Source organism: Maylandia zebra, linkage group LG8 (assembly GCF_041146795.1).
Source record: "Maylandia zebra isolate NMK-2024a linkage group LG8, Mzebra_GT3a, whole genome shotgun sequence".
Lineage (NCBI taxonomy): Eukaryota > Metazoa > Chordata > Actinopteri > Cichliformes > Cichlidae > Maylandia > Maylandia zebra.
Genome location: NC_135174.1, coordinates 25,238,844 through 25,257,408, shown reverse-complemented (window position 1 = coordinate 25,257,408; position 18,565 = coordinate 25,238,844). Strand labels below are relative to the sequence as shown.

The window sequence follows — 18,565 nt, the reverse complement described above, 5'->3', positions numbered from 1 at the left end:
TGCTTATAAGTATAACTTAAATGTTCTTTTAGTGCAATTTTTTTTTTAAGCAGTTCACATGCTTCAAGATAGCTGCCGAGTGAAAAGACTTGTGTATTGCTGTCTTATCGCAATTATCGCTTAAGTCACTTGCCTCGAGGCTGAGAAAAGTTTAACTTGGCACTTACCTCCTTCATGCCGCCAGCGGATGTTTGATCTGCGGTTACTTGAAGTTGTCAAATGCCTTTGGCTTTCTAAGTTCTCCTCATTGCTGAGAATCGCTTCCTGTGTAGATATCGCTTAAGGTGTTGTCTGTTGCTGTGTTAGCTCTGGTAATTGCCAGAAACTCCCAATAAGCATAGCTTTATTTACATTTTTTGAAGTGACTGGCAGGATATGTTGTCACGAGTATTAGTCACAAATGCTCACAGGAACTTGTGCCATGTCAGGTCTTGTCATGTCAATCACACAGTACGAACTCTGTCAAGAATCCATCAACCTATTCATTTTCTCGATCCATTGCCTTCAGATCTTCCTACTTTATGCCAAAAATTCCCAAACTGACTGAGAGACATCAATTTCTTAAAACATACCCAATTCTATTATCTCTTTTTTATTTACTTATAGGATTATAATTTATATCATGGCCCTCAACAAAATGTTTTGCTGGAGGTAACAGATCAAGTTAGCAAAGGCAGTGTAATTTTCTCCTAGACTTCTGTGCAATTGGACTTCCTTTGTAACCAGAAGTGTTGCACCTTGCTAGGTATTCAACAAAAAAAAATGCAGGTTTATGTACAGACTGCATAACAGATTGATATACTGGAGGTTCTGGTGTGAAAACTGGAGCCAATGTGGAATTTCCTTAAACCTACATTCTGTTTAATTGCCAGTGGAAGGTGACTCCTCTAGATGCAAGAACACTTATTATTGCATAGTTCTGCTTCCTTTCTCTGGTACCTTAGTAAACACTTTCTTAAAGAATGAGTGGGCTCACTTACTAGTTTCAGGTTAGTTATGGTAGTTAGAGTCAGAAAGGAGGATTAGCCAAAGTTTGTTCCACCCTTCATTCATCACAGGATGGCGACAGCAAAAACACCTAGCGTAACAGGACTTTCATTAGCCGTGTGACAGACTGGTGCCCTGCCTAGGGTAGACCCTGCCTCAATCCCTGTGCAGGCTGAGGTAGCCACGCTACTCTGAACTGTATAAGCAGAAGACGGTGGATGGATGGATGGATGGATGGATGGATGGATGGATGGATGGATGGGTAACAGTACTTCACTAACCAACTGATAGCCTCTTATCTATCTCCTTCTTTTATATACAGTCACTCTGGCGCTGGCTTAAATTTTCCGACCTGGAAGCTACATCCATCTTCTCTAAACATGTTTCTGTTATTGTTTTTAAAAAAAACTGTCTCGAAAGTACTTCTGCAGTGTCTTTTGTTTGCTCTTTTTATCTTCTTTGGCAGTTTTATCGTCACATCAGTCTAAGGGTTTGATCTACAAAAGCTGGACCCGCAGGATCAACGTATAGCACAACGAGAGCACTAAAAAGAAAAGGAGTTGAGAGACGTAGATGAAACAAGCAACACCAACATGGGCACAGGCACTTGGAAGAGGATCTGAGGACTGCTCGGTTCCAAAACCCAATCTCTCTTTCTCCCTCAGTATTTTCTTATAATTAGTGCTGCGCCACAGATGTGCATTTCTCCCTTTTTCGCCAGCTTCATACTCTGAATGTGAATGCAGGTTATTAGGATTTAAAGTGAGCATCATATGCTTTCTATTTGATAGTCATTAAAACCGGGGACAAAGATTAAAGTTGAAGGGTCCATGTGAAGAAAAGTGTATTTCAGGGCCGTAAGTAGTTCGATGAATCCTACATAAAAGAAAAGAAAAATGTAAGTGACTTTGGAAGTTTGAAACTCGAATCAGCGGAGTTCATAAAGCCCCAGGGAAACAGGATAAATGAGTCAACAAGCAGTAAAAAATTTCAAAGGCGAGTGATAACTTTATTTAGTGAGATTATGAGGAAAAATTTGGGTTCATTAAGGCCAGAAATATCTCACCAGTGAATCCAATGAATCATTTCCCCCATAAACAAATATCAAACATCAGCTCCCCACCCAGATTGTTCAAACATGATGAGTGTCTCTGAGATCATATGAGATCAGGTATGAAGACAATGAATCAGCGCGCGCTTTCATCTCCGGGTTCCCACCTAAAGCACGGCCCTTTAATTTGCTTTATTTGAAAAGCAGAAATCAAATCCATCGCAAATGTAAACACGCTCTTCCTGCAAGTCACTAAAGTGTCACCAAGCGCACAGGAACTCGTGTCTGCTTTGATTCCGGCGTCAGCTATAAACATTTCCATTCTGCGCAGACTGCCGCTGCACATAGCTGGAATAAATGGCACTTCATCACACAGAGCCCAGCGCCGTTATTGATGAGATTTCGGAAACAAGCATCCTGGATTCCTTCAAGTAAGCAGCAGAGAGGGACCTATAACCTGCTGCAACACATAATCCCTCCTTTTCTTGCTTGAGCTACTTCCTGACCCTCAGCTCTCCCCGGTGTGTGCTGTACCTGGCATATTTCTAAATCAGAAACACTGGATGTAGGCTAATAGGTCTGGGATCCGTTTAGTACAATTACAAAAAAATTAACCTTTTCTGTGCTTCGGCAGCACTGGAATTGTGGTTTCTATTTGAAACCCTCAGCTTGCAGGGATAGTTTGAATTCAGCCGGAGCAGGGAGGAGGTCCCTGGGTTACTGGAGGCCCCAAAGGGACCACACAGCTGGCCCGCTGTAATTGCAGTGTAAGGGACCGTGGAAAGAGAAGAGCAGCGCAGAAGGCAGAGAATTGGTTTCTCAGTAACCCTGATGGATGTCATGCTGTGTTACTGGTCCATCCCAGGTGTGTCTGTGCAGTCTTGTGAAACATAAAATAGCATTTGCATCAACACTTGGAGACTCAGACCTGGAAGGCTTGCTCATTCTCTCTCTGTCATCGTATTCCCATTCTTGATGTAATTTCCCCCTGGACTTTCTTTCCTTCTCTCCCTCTGTATCTGTTACTCTATTTTTGTCATTAGTCCTCGTTGCTGGGTCAAATCAGGAAGTTTGAACAAAGGTTTGCCTCCACCCAGTGGTGAACCTGTGCAGCAGCTACAGAGATACAAATGCAAGGCACACCCATAGACCCAGATATTTATTTCTGCATGTTTTGATTTTTTTATTTTAATGGTAAATGGACTGGTTCGTATATACACAACTTGCCTCATTCACCCATTCACGTAATCACTTTTTTGTACATTTTTGTGCTTTTTTTCTGATTTTATTTGTGTTTGAAATATATACTTCACTCACACAAACCTGCTACCGGCAAATAATTCATCAGCAAAGCTAAGATTTGATTTATGAACACAGTCTGATGCATGCATACTGTTTCCTTCCCGGATAGCTGACTCATTTGGGTAGAATCCAGGATACCTGTGACCTGTGATCTGTTACAGTTACAGCACTGGGAAGTGATGTGTCAGTCAAATATGGCCCAAAATGCCACAACACACACTCAACATTTGTCCCATAAAAGGTGATCAGTGGCTGAGCCAAAGTTATTATGGTTTTTTTTTCACATATATATAGTTGGTTTTTATTTATTTATTTTTTTTCATTTATTTCCAGCCATTGACGTTTAGTTTCAGTTACTTTCCAGAATGGATTTTTTGTTTCAGTGATACAATTTACATATTAAATATCAATTTGTTTATTTTTATTTTAGTTTTCTGAATTCACAAAATCATTTCTGTCAGTTGTTTTTCTTTTCCCCGTCGAGTTTTTAAAAAGAACCAATACAGCAAATACCTGGATCTCAATGATCGTTACTTTCCTCCACTATTGCCCTCACAGATGTGACTCAAATTCCTTTTGCATATAAAGGATAATTACGGACGGTAAAAGAACTGCTGAACTTTGGTCTATGATTTTCCTCTCTTATGTTTTTCTCTATTGACCCTGATGATCATGTGATTTATTGGCTGTATTTTTGTTGAAAAAAATTCAAAAGTAAAGTTAAAAAACTACTAATAAGTTAAAGTTAAAGGAATTAAGGTAGAGGCCCCATTGTTTTTGAAACCCTGTGTTGCCATTATACATTTAAATGACACTTAGTCTGGCCCATTTGCCCAATAAAAGACTCCAATAGGGTCAAACTGACCACTAGGACCACAGCTGCTGGGATCAGCTAGGCACACAAATCCCTCGACTGCAGTTCGGTGGTGATTCAGGGACGATGTTTCCATCAACCTCACAAACTAACCCGAAGGAAATGTAAATGTTAGAGTGGGATCACTGTAAAACACAATTTTGTTTCCAGTAGTCTATATTTTATATTTAAGTTTAATCCATTACCTTTAAATCTTTAATATTTAGAGGAAAAGTCGTTAAGCTTTAATCAGACTTTTTTTCTGATAGAATAGTAGGTGAACAAATACCTGACTAAGGACATTACTGAAGCTTCTGTTCCATTTAGGTGCAAAGCCTTAATTTATGTGATTGGTAACATCTGTGTTCACTATTTCATGTCAAAGTGGCTGCTGAGAAAAAGGTCTGTTGGCTGTTGTTCCTTTACTTCTCTTATGGCCTTACGTCTTAACTAAAACACTGTGAATTGCCTTGTTGAAAGACACAAATTTGCCGGCAAATGAGACGCACTTAATTTTTTTAAGGTTTCCACTTCAGTAGGAATGAGCTGGCTTGCAGTCGACAGCTACAGACTGACGGTAAGAAAAGTGCACAAAATCATCAGTCTCATATTTTAAAGGTGTAACCACTTAAATAGAAACCCAACTAGTCAGGATGTTGTGTAAAACAAATAAAAACAGAATGTAATGATTTGCACATCTCGTACACTCATATTTTATTCAAAAACAACATAAAACATATCAAAAATTTACACCAGGACATTTGATTTACGTAAAATATTATCTGTATAAATAAATCTGCAAATTGTGGAATCATTTCAGAATAATGTTCCTTAATGTTAAAATACAAAGACTTCTACAGTAAATATATCATCAAAAGATTCTATGAATCTGGAGCAATCGGTATGCAAAGGACAAAGCCGAAAATCAATATTGGATGGCCGTGATCTTCAGAGACTCAAACATGGTGCATTACAAACATGCTGCTGTGGAAATCACTGCATAGGCTCAGGAACACTCCCAGAAATCATGGCCTGTGAACACAGTTTGCTGTGTCATTCATTAATGCAGATTAAAGCTCTACCATGTGTACCACAAGGTGGTCCAGTGAGTCAACGTAACCTTTATTTAACCAGCCAATTCTTCAAGAAAATATTCTTTATTGCAGAAGTCTGGCTAAGGTCAAACCCTCTCAAAGAACTTGAGGAAGCCTAAAGAACAGAAATAAACATCTAATCACATCTTCACAACCACTCTCAAAATGCCACTTCCTGGTGGTTTAGTTCCAATTGGCAAAGGGTTGTTTAAGAAGTGGCTTTAAAGTTTTTGCAGCTCTTCATCAAGCTAAGTTTAGTCTATTTTGTTATACTTTGTGTTTAACATTTTACCTGCTGTGACTAAAAGGATTTATTCATAGCTTTTGGAATAAATGAAGAAGAATAACTGAAAAAAAAAAAACAAAGTAGTCCCAAAAAGAAAAGATTTGTGCTTAAAGTAAAATAAAAACTGAAATAAAAATATTTAATATTTATTGATAAATATTTCATCAGCTCAAAACTGACTCAACATATAAATATGTTGTACCCTTCCCCTGTGCTGATTTTGAAGTATGTGCAAATTATCTAGTCTTGGTAGCTGGGGATCAGTCCGCCGGGCCTCGGGGCGGCCTTTGCCATGGGAGACCCTACCCTCACCTATGGCTACGAGCTGTGGGTAGTGACTGAAAGAACGAGAGCGCAGATACAAGCAGCAGAAATGAGCTTCCTAGGAAAAGGTCCCTGTCTAAAGGCCTGTCCCTTAGAGGTAGGGTGAGAAGTTCAGCAATCCGGGAGGGGCTCAGAATAGAGCCGCTGCTCCACCACATCGAAAGGAGCCAGTTGAGGTGGTTCGGGCATCTGACAAGGATGCCCCTGGGCGCCTCCTGTGTTCTGGGCATGTGCCACCAGGAGGAGGCCCTGGGGCAGACTCAGGACACGCTGGAGAGATTTTATCTCTCGGCTGGCCTGGGAACGCCTTGGTGTTCCTCCGGACAAGCTAGAAGAGGTGGCTGGGGAGAGGGAGGTCTGGGCTTGGATGGATGGATGGACAAATTACCTAATTTGTGCTTTTGTCAGTTAAGCCTATTAATAAACTGCTTGTGTACAACACACAGAGCAATAAGGGCTCTGTTGTTAGCCAATGGCCATCCCTTAATCTTTAGTTTAATAATGCTCTTATTACAATACAACAAGACCTGAAGCTAGTGATCAAGCCCATAAAGTCATCAGGAAACTGGAATGTTTTCCTATAGACTTGTATACAATCACAGGAGTCGCCCCCTAGCTGGCAGTTAAGATAAATGCAGATTTAAGGCACTTCTGTGGCCTCACCTTTCAGGCCTAGAAGCTATGATCCAAGTACTGTTATTTTTTGGTGGGGTTGTTTTTTTTAGGCCACTGTTTACCAATGTTAGCTTATTTCATATTTTATATATAAATTATTAGCACTGTCTGGTTTTGATGCAACAGTCTCTTGATCCCAGATGATTTTTCTCTCGCGGGAGAGAACAAAGTCACTTTAAAATAATCGTGTTATGTTTGACAAAATAATAAACCACTCAAAGCCGTTAATACCTCAGCCATTTATTTCTTAAACATAAGAAAGAAGGGACTTCTCAAAGGTAAGAAAAATAACATTGCAATTTAAAATCAAGTGCACTTCAACGATGTCTCGCTCTATAATAAGGGAGCTGTCCCTTCCTACTGTGTGAAGTGAGATACACAAAAAACTCAAAAACATATCGTAAAGAATCGATCGTTTCCGTAAGGCTTTGGGTGCCGAGTGCCGTTACTGTTGTGATGCTTATGCTGAGATGACAGTGGTGGTGACAAATATATATGTACAGAAAGGTGACAGATTACAGGAAAAAATAAGAACATAAAGTGGCTTTTAAAGGTGTGGCAAGACTATGAGCTGCAAGAGTCGCTTCAATGCTCCTTGGCACTGGCATTTGGATGATGATGAGCCACAGTTTCCTCACATAATTTCCAAACCACTCTTTGTGCCCCGTTTATGGGGCTACTGTCATCCTGGAAGAGACGATATCATTAAGGGGACAAACTATGCCTGCAAAATGCCTCCAACAGCACAACAAAGCCACTGGATCCCCTCACTTTTCCTTTAATTTGCCACCGATCAGTATATATGTGCATATACCCATTAACAGCCAATACAACATCATCCCAACAACATCCTTTGCAACATCTGTACATATCTGTACAACAGAAATATGTGACGAGACTGTGTAATGGACTCCAGGAGGAGTCGGGCAGTGGGCTCATTTGTGCTAAAACTCTTGCTTTAAGCTGTTCATCAGGATGGGAGTGCAAAGTGGAAGAGAAATGATGACAGCTCTGCATGTCAGCGCCTTACCTGCGCCAGATGGTATTTGCAAGTCATTTCCGGTGTTTGTTTGAACGCCCTGAAGGGTAAGAGAAGGGAAGGAGTTTACTACATCAAGAAGCCAGATGAGTTTCCATGATGTAAGATATCAGCTGTCAGTCACAGAGGTCTTAAACATGGCAGCTTCTTGCCTTACAGAGACACGCCACACGGGACAGCGAGTTTGAGTGAAAATCGCAGGAAATTATTTGTAAGTCAATTTAAGGTACTTTTCTGCAATAATAAACACAACTACCTGGCTCCAGTCGAGTAATTTAACAACCCTCCATCCTCCTCTCCTCTCTGGTTTTAAAACGGGCGCTATGAATGAGCTGCAATTACAGTCTGGCCCTAGTCTGACTACCATTATACATGTGAGTGACTCATCCAAAAACAACACGGATAATAAACTCACTGGTTACACTGGAGAAGTGGGTCACACATTTCCTACCATAGAAAAAACCCTCTGAAATGAAAACAAACAAACAGCCTTCTTTAATGAAACTAAGAATAAACTTTAATCTAGATTAAAAAACTAAATGTTACTTTGAGGAGAAAATAAGTCAAACTTTTTTTTTTAATAACTCCCAAATATCAAACAATGTCCTATCTTTACACTGTAACACCCCAGTTACAGTAAAATGCAGCAATTCACAACGGTCTTAATGCCTTTTGTTACATACTCAGAATATAGAACCATATATATCAATATCAATGGCATTTCAACATTTTCGATAATACATAACACATACTCTATTACCCACAAAAAGATGCTGGTACTGTTTAAACAAACGGGTGCTTCAGATTGGCAATTCAGGGTTTCACATAAGGGGCAAAATAAATAAAAATGAAAAGAGACCTAGACAAACAACATGAGACTGGATTATAAATACTTACGATGTGTTAAAGTGGACCTATTATGCTCATTTCCAGATCCATATTGGCTTCTCTTCACTGGCTCCCTTCTCCTTAAAATCATTCAGTATCAGGGTTGGGATTCGCAATCAGATCCTACGGTATCTTATATCTGAATTATTATCTGAGTATTATCTGATTTAGACTTCTGCAGTGAGTCTTTTTAGAGGCCATGACATGAACTACTCCAGCGGCCGACATTGCTGGCAGCATTTATGGTTGTGTGTTAATTACCTTGTGGTTGTGTCCCAGTGTTTTAAATGCAGTGCCTGCCACAATAGGAACAAATAAAATATCCGGCATTTTTCCCTCCTGGCGTCACTACTCTTTGTTGTGGTCAGTATTTTTTCTCTTCAAAGGCAAACATATTTATCCCTCAAGTTTTTCCACTTCTCTGTACATTCCCTCATGTCCATTCCAACAGGTTTGGCAGTACCCCTTCAGGAATTTGCTGATATTTGCCCTTATATTGATACTATGATTATTATTCCTTATATTGAGGCAATGGTTATTATTCTCTTAATGACAAATTTTAAAATACAGATGCACCTGTGGCATCAGTTTCAAAATACTTGGACGTCCTTTTTGAGTTATCGGATTTAGAAGATTTTCAGAAAACTTGACCTCTGACCTTGATCTTGGGGTTGAGATCACTGAGATTTAAATTTGTCTGACACTTTTAACAGATACATCTATGGTATCAATTTGAAACTCCTAGGTTGCCTTTTTCTCAACTTATTACATTCACAAACTTGGGTGTCCACACCGCCTGCCTGGCAGGGTGATGACAATATCCCATCGGCGTTTTACGGCTGAGTGGTAACAGTACTGGACAGGCCAATCGTGGTAGTTGTGGGCCATGTTTATGGGACTTGTAGCCTCATTTTTAGGGTTAGGGTGTAGGTTAGGTCATAGGGTTTCAGAATATTTGTAGATACGATGAAGCATAAATCCCCAGTTATTTGTGGTCCCTAAAGTTTCTAAAAGTTGAATGGGAGCCATTCAGCTAAGGAACCTGCACATTGGATTCAGGAGACAGAGGACCTCTCTTCAAAGTTTCCTTTTGGAGAAAGATAATTGGCATTGAATAAGGTGACCCTTAACGATGTCCTGTGTGTCTCCACGCCACAACTGCATGACTTTAATTTTGATTTTGTCTTTTGTGTTTTGTTCTGTTTTCTCTCTTCCCCCCCACGAGCCAGTTTCTTCCTATTAAAAGGGAGTTCTTTCTCCTCACCATTGCTGCTGCTCAATGTTGAGGCTCTCTCACTAATATTGCAGCCAATATTCATCTTAATATATAAAGTACCTCAAAAGAATTGTTGCTGTGAACTGTAGCTATATAAATACAGTCTAAATTTAGTAGATTAGCTTTGCATAATTCTCATTCAAAACAGTCCATATTTATTTCATACTGAGCCTCGATGCAGCCCCTCCATTTGTCTTCTGTTTGCACTGAGCCATTTTAGCTCTCTAACTGTAAGTTGTAAAATGAGCATGCATCATTGTTATAGTACTAAAAAAATTTAAAAATACATATGCATAATAGGTCCACTTTAAATAATTAAAATTGGTGTGCAAACCAGTAGATTTGTTGAACAAGCAGGTGGCAGTGTTTTTTTCTTTTACAGAACAGTGTTTAAGCCAGCAGTGTTGCCATGATAAAAACTCTCTGTTCACATCATTGCATCCAAAAAGTCATTTCAGTTGCATCAGAAAATCAGTTTGGGCAACCACAGAGTGCTTTGAAAACCCTCCATGAGTTACCCGATAAGCAGGTCGGTGTAGGCAGTTGATGCTTTAAAGTACATACCCTCATCCTGGAATGAGCTGAGGACATTTATACCAATTCCCAAATTTAAAGAGGTACCAAACCGTGTCTTGTTGTTGCTTTTTGTGTATTCAGAAGGAGGGCAGTATTATAGAGCAGATCCAAACAGTTGCATGAGTGAAACCCCAGGCCATCTGAATGATGGCAAAGCCAATCATCTATAATATAAATTGTTTTTGTCGCGTATGTCGCTTGGAACTGACAATTTAAACACATAATATAGCCGTATATCTGTACTACCTTTTCATTGACAATAATGGTGGTGTGGGGTTCATGATGAGGTGATGGGAATGAGTGGTATGACGCATTTACTAAATTATACTTAAAGGTCGGGAATTTGAACTACTGCACCCGATTTATCTTGCCACAAGAGGAAGCAGCGTTTGCAAGATGTGAAATCAAATGCTTTGCTTAAAACATTTTCACATGTATAAAAATGGCCAAATGAGAGGGCTCAGAGTCAACTGGAACAACCTGCGCATGAACCGCAATCACAAGCGCACTTATGTTCTCGCTCTGCAGGGTTTGTCCTCGGTTTTAACTCCCTGTGAGAACATTACCTTCTCTGACTTTTCCTCCTGGCCAATAATGAGTCAGAGGCCAGAGCAGCACTGGACATTTCAGTGTATGTTTTGGAATCAGCACAAACACATGGCCTTTAAAATGTCTCTGCTGGCTGTATATTTGTAGACTCATGTACTCTTTACTTGCACTACATGGAGCAGGAAGGTGCTTTTTCCTCATTATTAATCAATCTGAGAATTGTTCTCCTGATTGATCAATAGGTTATTTGGTCAATAAAGCCTCTGAAAAAACAGTGAAAACCGAACTTTGTAATTTCCCAGAGCCAAATTATCATTAACAGTCCAACAGCAGAAGATATTTTACTTTAAGACATAAAAAATGTGCTGGAGCAGTCAAATACTTTCTTGAAAATTTCATTTTCAAACAAGTAAGTGATTAATTTGGGTAGACTTCCACTGCTTGCTTTGAAATATGAACATTTAATGTGAGACTTTAATCTTGATCTGCTTAATGTACCTAAAATTATAAAGAAAAATATAAATGTAAAAGCTGACTTATTAAATGGCGCACTTTGCTTGACTGCTTTGTGCTCGCTTTACGTAAGAGGAGAGAGCAACAAGACTACAGATCTGCAAGGTCTGAACGTCTGAAAAACTAGGACCATAAAATATCCAAGTCCAGCCACTCAAGGTGGATCTTTAGTTTTATATTAAATGCCTTTTGTCACTTTTCAAAACCTCCCTTTAGTTTCTGGACATGGATCTTTTATGCAATATTTTTGGTCATATTTTTTCCATTTTCTTTCTTTTTTCATTCCATAAGCACAAGTGGTTTGAGGGACACCAGACGTGATCCTGTTATTTCCTTTCACCTAAAAATATTCCTCTCACTAACACTCTCATCCAAACAAACCCATATATCGATCCTAAAGCATCAAAAGCGAGAGATGGAAATAATGCCAAATGAAATGGGTGATGGGATGAGTCCATCTTTGGATGGTCACTTGCGTCTAATGATGCCACCTGCATCTTGCTGTATTTAATGAATCCATTTGCACTGATATGAAGACGTTACGCTGTACAAAACGCTACTTAGATACAATGATTACATGCCCCAGTATCCTGGCTACACCAGGAAAAAAAAAAAAACCCTGCCATCATAAGCACGTTTTGCACAATTGCGATATGAACTACCACAATTACACAGAACAATTTACATGCACATCATATCCAAATATTAATGTGCATGTAATTAACAGAAAGAATGAAAGCGCTACATACAAGTAGAACATGTTATATAAAGACGATACTGACATTACCTACACGTTATAGACACATTGCTCATACATTCATATATGTCAACACTTAAATATGTATATACAGTATACATGTATATATTTAAATGTATACAGATATATCAAAGGAGGAATAAATAGTGCCATTAATGAGGTGAGAACCTAGTTTTCCTCTTCCTCTCTTGCATGACAACAATCCTGCCAACATGACATTTAGTTCACGAGTCTATGCGTGTCTGATCTCGCTCGTGCGACTTCTCTAACTTGAGGACTCATGTGGTGCAAGAATTCACTCCATCGCCATCCTTCCTGGCACTAGGTCTAGTTTACAGTATTATGCCCAGTATTAAATACAAAATGTACTGCTGAACTAAAGTTGCCTATATGTAACAGCTACTGCCTTGTTAGTCATATAAATGTGATTACATTCTATATATCGGATGGGGTATTGACATATATTGCAATGCTTTAGTGCACACAAAACAAAACAAAAAACAACAAAAAAAGGCGTTGTGATCTAATTTGACCCTGTGTGTGTATTAGTTAGCGTATGACACACACATTTAGGGGTGAGATAAGTGACATGTTGTGTGGGGACCTCTGTGTGGATGAAACAGTGGTTTTGGGATTCTGAGTGAATGGTTGTGTCAGGGAATTGGCAGTGTGCAACTCTCTGGTGGCGTGATGGCTGGATCTTTCTGTTGAAAGCGGGTGGCATCCCATCTGGCTGATGCATTTGACAGTTAAAACAACAGGCCCCTAGTTTGAAGGTGGCAGAGTAAACAACAACATCTTAAACACCTCTGAGCAGAATATTCATAACCCACTTTCTCAAACCCAAAGTGCAACAGTAACTATTTTGCCATCTTTAACTGAAGAACCTACATTCACATGCAACAGCCTTGTGTGTTACCTTTATATTATCCAGAAAAATATTATCAAAAAAATAGAAGCTCCTGATACAGGTGCAGAAATGAGGTCATGCCTTGATGTGTAATGCAGAGAAACACCACCGGAGGGCAGTCTCTACAGGGGAAATTATCGTTTCAGCTCAGTAAGTTTAAAGGAGGCAAGTGCAACTATAACTAGTAAATTGTTTGGGAGTATTTTAGCCTTGTTGATAAAGATAAGCAAGTTACGATTTTCCTCTAAGAACAAGAGGTCGTGCTGCTGGGTTTCGGAAAAAATCATAATCCCAGTTAGTTATTTTCTCCATATTGAGATCATGATGATGACTTAACATGTAACAATACATGAAAATTATGCAACCTGCAGTGAATCACTTCTTAAAACACATTTTTATACTTTGGCTTTAGTGTGATTCCATAACTGGATTCCCTTCTGGTCATCGTTTTGCTTATCGCCCGTTTCTTTCTATGTGACTTTAATATGTATTGTGTCAAAGCACTTTGTAAACTATTTTTTAAAGGCAAGCAATGTGCTGAAAGACAAAGCAAGAGTTACTGACAAACAACATACCGATTATGGTATTTTAAGAACATTTAGCAACAGTGTATTAGGGCTACTGCGAGTGTGTAAGGGGCTTGGTAAGGATGTTTACAATCTGAGAAAAAGTCCAAAATCTTCAAGATTATAATCATATTCATAAATTCAGGAAAAAAGGACAATTTATTATTTTACAAAAACATACAAATTCATGAGAAACAAAGGCAGATACAAGTTTTTTTCTTGTAAATTTGTCACATTAGCCTCAATTTTATTTTTTGTTAACCTTTAGTGACCCTAACATGCTGTTGCAGTCTCACAAATTTGAAGATTATCAAACCTAAACTTATTTTTAATAAAAATGTTATTTAAAAAAAAGAAAAGAAAAGCCGTCCTCTGGCTACAAACATACTTTAAAACCACTCACATGTGCCCATTACTGGGAATGACAATAAGCTCATTTCAAATTGAAGGCAAAGCATTTCGTGTTTTTAAGCAGATATTTGATCCAGCGTTCTCCTCAGATTTCTGCATCTACTGTACTGAGCTACTATCCAGCTGCAGTGAACACTCATCATATCAGAGGCTAAATATGGCTGCTACGTGAACGCCTCACGCAGCTCATTATTTTTAATTGGCTCGACCTTTTCCTGTTCTCAGCAGCGGCGGCTCTGTCGACAACCGTTTGCGCTGCAGATAAATTTCATGCTACCGCTGTCAAACAAGAGGCCTGAGTCTGTTAACTGAAATGCTACATTGTGTATTAGGGTGCATTAGAGTGTGAGTCATCTGTGTTTGTGCATTAAATCTTTCTCCCAAAGGGAAGAATTAAGGATTTTTAGGAATCGACTGGGCGTCATTGTTTTGTTTTTTTTAAGATTTAATGGAATGTGGGATTTTCCTTCATCCACTCTGTGTTGCATCATTTGTGGCCATCAACTTTCAATATTTAGGAGTTTATTTGGAATTATTTAGAGTACTCCTACTGGCGGAGACATCACTGACATTCCCGGCAGTGGTAAACTATGGAATGATTGTGCTATAATCTTCTATTTCCTACAAGTTTGTAAGTAAAATTTTAAAATCAGGGCAAAGATATCAAATTTCTAAGTTGTGGGAATTGAAGGAATGCTTTAAGTAGCTCAGAAATGAGAGGAATTCAGAGCTTTAGGGTATGAGCAGCAAAATCTGTGTGAAGTTATAAAAAGGGGGATGGGTTTTTTTTGAGATCACACTCTTTGTAGAACAGCAGTGAGAGACATGGACTAAAGATTCAAACAGAACAGCATGTACATGTGCAAGTGTGTGTGAACACGAGGAATAATTCCACAGATAAATGCATGTATGCTTCAGAATACCCCTGATGTGTTAGATGAGTGCTGGTTTGGTCAGGGTGGGGTCAGTCTACCAGAGCAGCTGCAGCCAGTCAAAGGCAGGGCCGGAGGAGACGGGCAGCACCTCTCCAGCTTTCACTTGGCCTTTAATTTGCCCAGGTCCCCGTTCAGCTTGCCCTCCTTTGCCAGCTTCTCGTTGAGTTGGCACAGTTGGCGAAGGAAGCCGTCGTTAGGACCGATCTCTCTCTTGTGCCGCACAGTGGCCACCGCCAGCCGTGCATCCATTCCGTGGCGCAGCATGAGGTAAGCAACAACCATGGTGGGGGAGCGGCTGTAGCCTTCTCTGCAGTGTACATACACCTTCCCTGGAGGACACAGAGAACAATAAGATGAAAGCTGTTTATGGTGCGAGGCTGGTTTCACACACACACACACACACACACACACACACACACACACACACACACACACACACACACACACACCACAGAGAAATAGTTTTCATAGAAGAGTTTTCTCAGGCCTCATTGTGGCTCCTCTGCTATCTGTTATCCACTGCACAGGAAAAAGCATAAACTAGTACATCCTGTAATTGTCACTCTGTAAGAGCGTCAAAAATATCTGTTCCCGGTATGACACTGGAAGAAGCATATAAATGAAACTTGTCGGATTGCCCTGGCTATCTTTATTCATGAACAATGACCAGCTGTTACAGAAGGCTGCTTGACTGCCACAAAAACTATGATCACAATTATGACAATTATTCGTGAAGTCATGGACTTACTGATCTGTGTATATTGTCTTGATTGGGATTTCTTTGAACTTCCTCTAGATAGATCTTTTTGACTGAAAACTCTTTTAGCCATCTTTGCTTGAGCTAAACTAAACAGCAAGTGAGTTTGAGATTTAAGAGAAAGCTGTGCGCTTGAGTTATTAATTAATCCAAATATATTAGAGTGGCTATCCCTTATATGGCCACCGTAGGCACAGACTGTGACAAATTAAGCCCCTCCCATTAACTGTTTAAACATATAGTTTGTGAAGAACAGCCAATCAAAAAAAAAAAGCTGGCTTTTCAGAAAGGAGGCAAAATAGTTATTCAGGTAGAGAATGAAGTAAACGTCAGTACAAAGGGCCACCACAAGATAAGTAAGGATTAAAATAAACCATGAATCATGCAAAGCTACTCTAGTCGAGTCCAAGAATACACATTTGGAGTTTGAAATTAACACAAAAAGTCCCCTTTAATGCAAATCATTAATCAAATCAAATATATTGTGTCTATTTCTTTTTATTTCTCACATGTGGGGCATTAAATTAAGATAAGTGAACATTCAACACAGAAATAAAACATGATTTTTCAGGTTCGTATCAAGTATACAGTGTCCTTAAAGCACCAGAGCACAAACAGGAGTTTTCCCTCGTGGTAATTTTGAGACTGCAGGACAAAAAGTAGGAGGTGGAAGAAAATGAGGAAATGAAGCAGAAACAAATAAATAGAAAATAAGAGATTGTTAGAGTAGTTGGAAAACATATGCTGTGACCAAGATTGTCCAGCAAAGCAGCTTCTCTTCTAGAAGCTGCATATATAAGACATGACCTTTGCTGCAGACTCAGCAAAGTCAATCATCTTCCACCAGCTGAGGTGAACCCACATCCTGACCACAGCAAAGAATCAATGTCGTCTTTGTGTGTGCAAAATACATATGTGTTTACTGTTCTGTATTTTTATGTTCATGCCAGTTTGTGTGTTTGTGTTCATTTTTAAGGTGTACCTTTGTCTAACTTACACTTCCATTACAGACTGGCTAAAACGCCACAGGGGATTTAACTTGGCAACCTTCACAGAGCAGCTGATGTGCTCGGCTCAGGTCAGATCTGCAGATTCTGCACTTTATTTGAAACCCAACACCTCTCTCTGTCTCTACTATAGTTTTATCCCCAACATCTTTCTCTCCCTCTTCTCTCCTTTTTCTTTGACTGGCTCCTCTCTCACACTCGACCGGGAACACTTCCATGCCAATGACGTGACCTCTTCAATACCAAATCACCATGTCTGCCACAGATCAATTCTAATTCCACTGTATCCTCTTGTTAGACACACACGCTCTTTGGCTCTCAACTCACTTGCTCCATCACTGTCCAGCTCCAATATCCCTCAGTCTTTACTGTGTCTTGTATTTTATTGTTTTATTAGACTTAATAGTCTTATCTGCATTTGTTGGAAAAACATTAAATTCTATCCACTGTTGGGCACTCTTTTCCTCAACAGGAGTTGTCAGTGGGTGCAGTCAGCATCGTTCTCTCAATGCTGCGGTCCTCCTGTAGACCAAGCTAGCAGCATTAGCATCCAGTCCGAACTGCAGCACTGGCACAGCTATGTACACTTTACACCCCCTGACTGACCCTTTCTCCCATTCTTTGTCTATTTGTATACTATTCATCCACCATATTGACAGTTGGCACTGGATCTACAGAAACAACATACGATTTAATTACAAAATATTTAAACAGTTTTCTAATCATGTTCCCTTCACTACAACATTAAAAAAATATTTACGTTAATGCTCCTCATGGGGAACTGTGCATGTTCCCCACGAGGACATGCACAGTATATTAACCCACGCATGCCTCCACCACTTATGAGAGTAATTTTATGTTTGTAGTGACAATGCTCAGCTCTATGGAAAAATGTGCCTACCAATTTCTCAGGGCCCAAATAAGAAATGATCAACTCCTGGAGTTTATCTGAAATCATATCAGGAGCTAGGAATTTTGACGTGGGAAGAAACTTCCACATTTTGCATATCTTCAAAAATCTAACTAAAATGAGAAAAACTCATCCCGATGCTCTTAGGAAAATATAAACGAATTCAGATTGAGCTAACCTTCTGGATCCAGGCACTTGATTCATGCATGGTGCAAAAGTATGGGCATGTATTCATTCCATCATTTTGACCTTAAAGGTTCAGCGTACTGTTTGATGGAGCTGCAGAGGACAGAACGATTAGGCAGAATTTTTAAAAGTTTTTCCAGCAGGATGCCTCCTTTTTATTGGCAACACACTCCAAATTTGTTGAACTATGGCGTTCAAAAAAAGCTCCTAAACTATGTCCTGCCACTTGCTCGGTGCAGCAACACATTTTCATTGCATTGCATGAGCCACTGAAAAAAAAAGCATCAGGCTCTTAAGGCTCCTCTCAGTGCTTCAAACGTGATCTGCAAGAAACTACCACACCCAAATTAAAAACAACTAATCAAAGCAAGGAGGCATGTCCGATACAGTCTCAATGGCTGCTTACGCAGACGGAGCAGCACCCTCCACCCCCTGCATGCCCTCAATTTGTCAAGCTAAATAACTATAAATAATAAATTAATAATTAATTTAAAAAATATAAATTTTGTCTGAAATATACATTCCAGCATAAATTATTATCTATCATACTTTAATTCTAGATCATGAATCCAACCATTTCTCCATATCACCACAGTTGATGCCGTTAAATTACTTTTTATCATTGCAGTTTTAATGTGTTGGTTTTCTGTTGATTGGAGGAAAATACACAGATCTGCACACTGTAACCTTGTGTCTTCATTATGGAAAACTCA

General features: G+C 39.4%; 1 protein-coding gene across 3 annotated transcripts in view; it reads right to left on the bottom strand.

The window, feature by feature from the left end:
* dusp3a (dual specificity phosphatase 3a) overlaps positions 1–18,565 on the bottom strand; it is a 39,352-nt gene that overhangs the window by 8,683 nt on the left and 12,104 nt on the right. Inside the window, exons 3-4 of one of the 3 annotated variants that reach the window (XR_013099916.1) lie at positions 14,981–15,321; positions 6,793–7,651 (exon numbers count right to left, since the gene is read on the bottom strand). Coding sequence is in view for 1 of the 3 variants with exons in the window: in XM_004556786.5 (XP_004556843.2) it covers positions 15,092–15,321 (230 nt within the window). In the remaining 2 variants the exon portion in view is untranslated. Of the gene's footprint in view, positions 1–6,792; positions 15,322–18,565 lie in introns of those variants that run through there. The other 2 variants (XR_013099917.1, XM_004556786.5) reach the window with 2 other exon arrangements.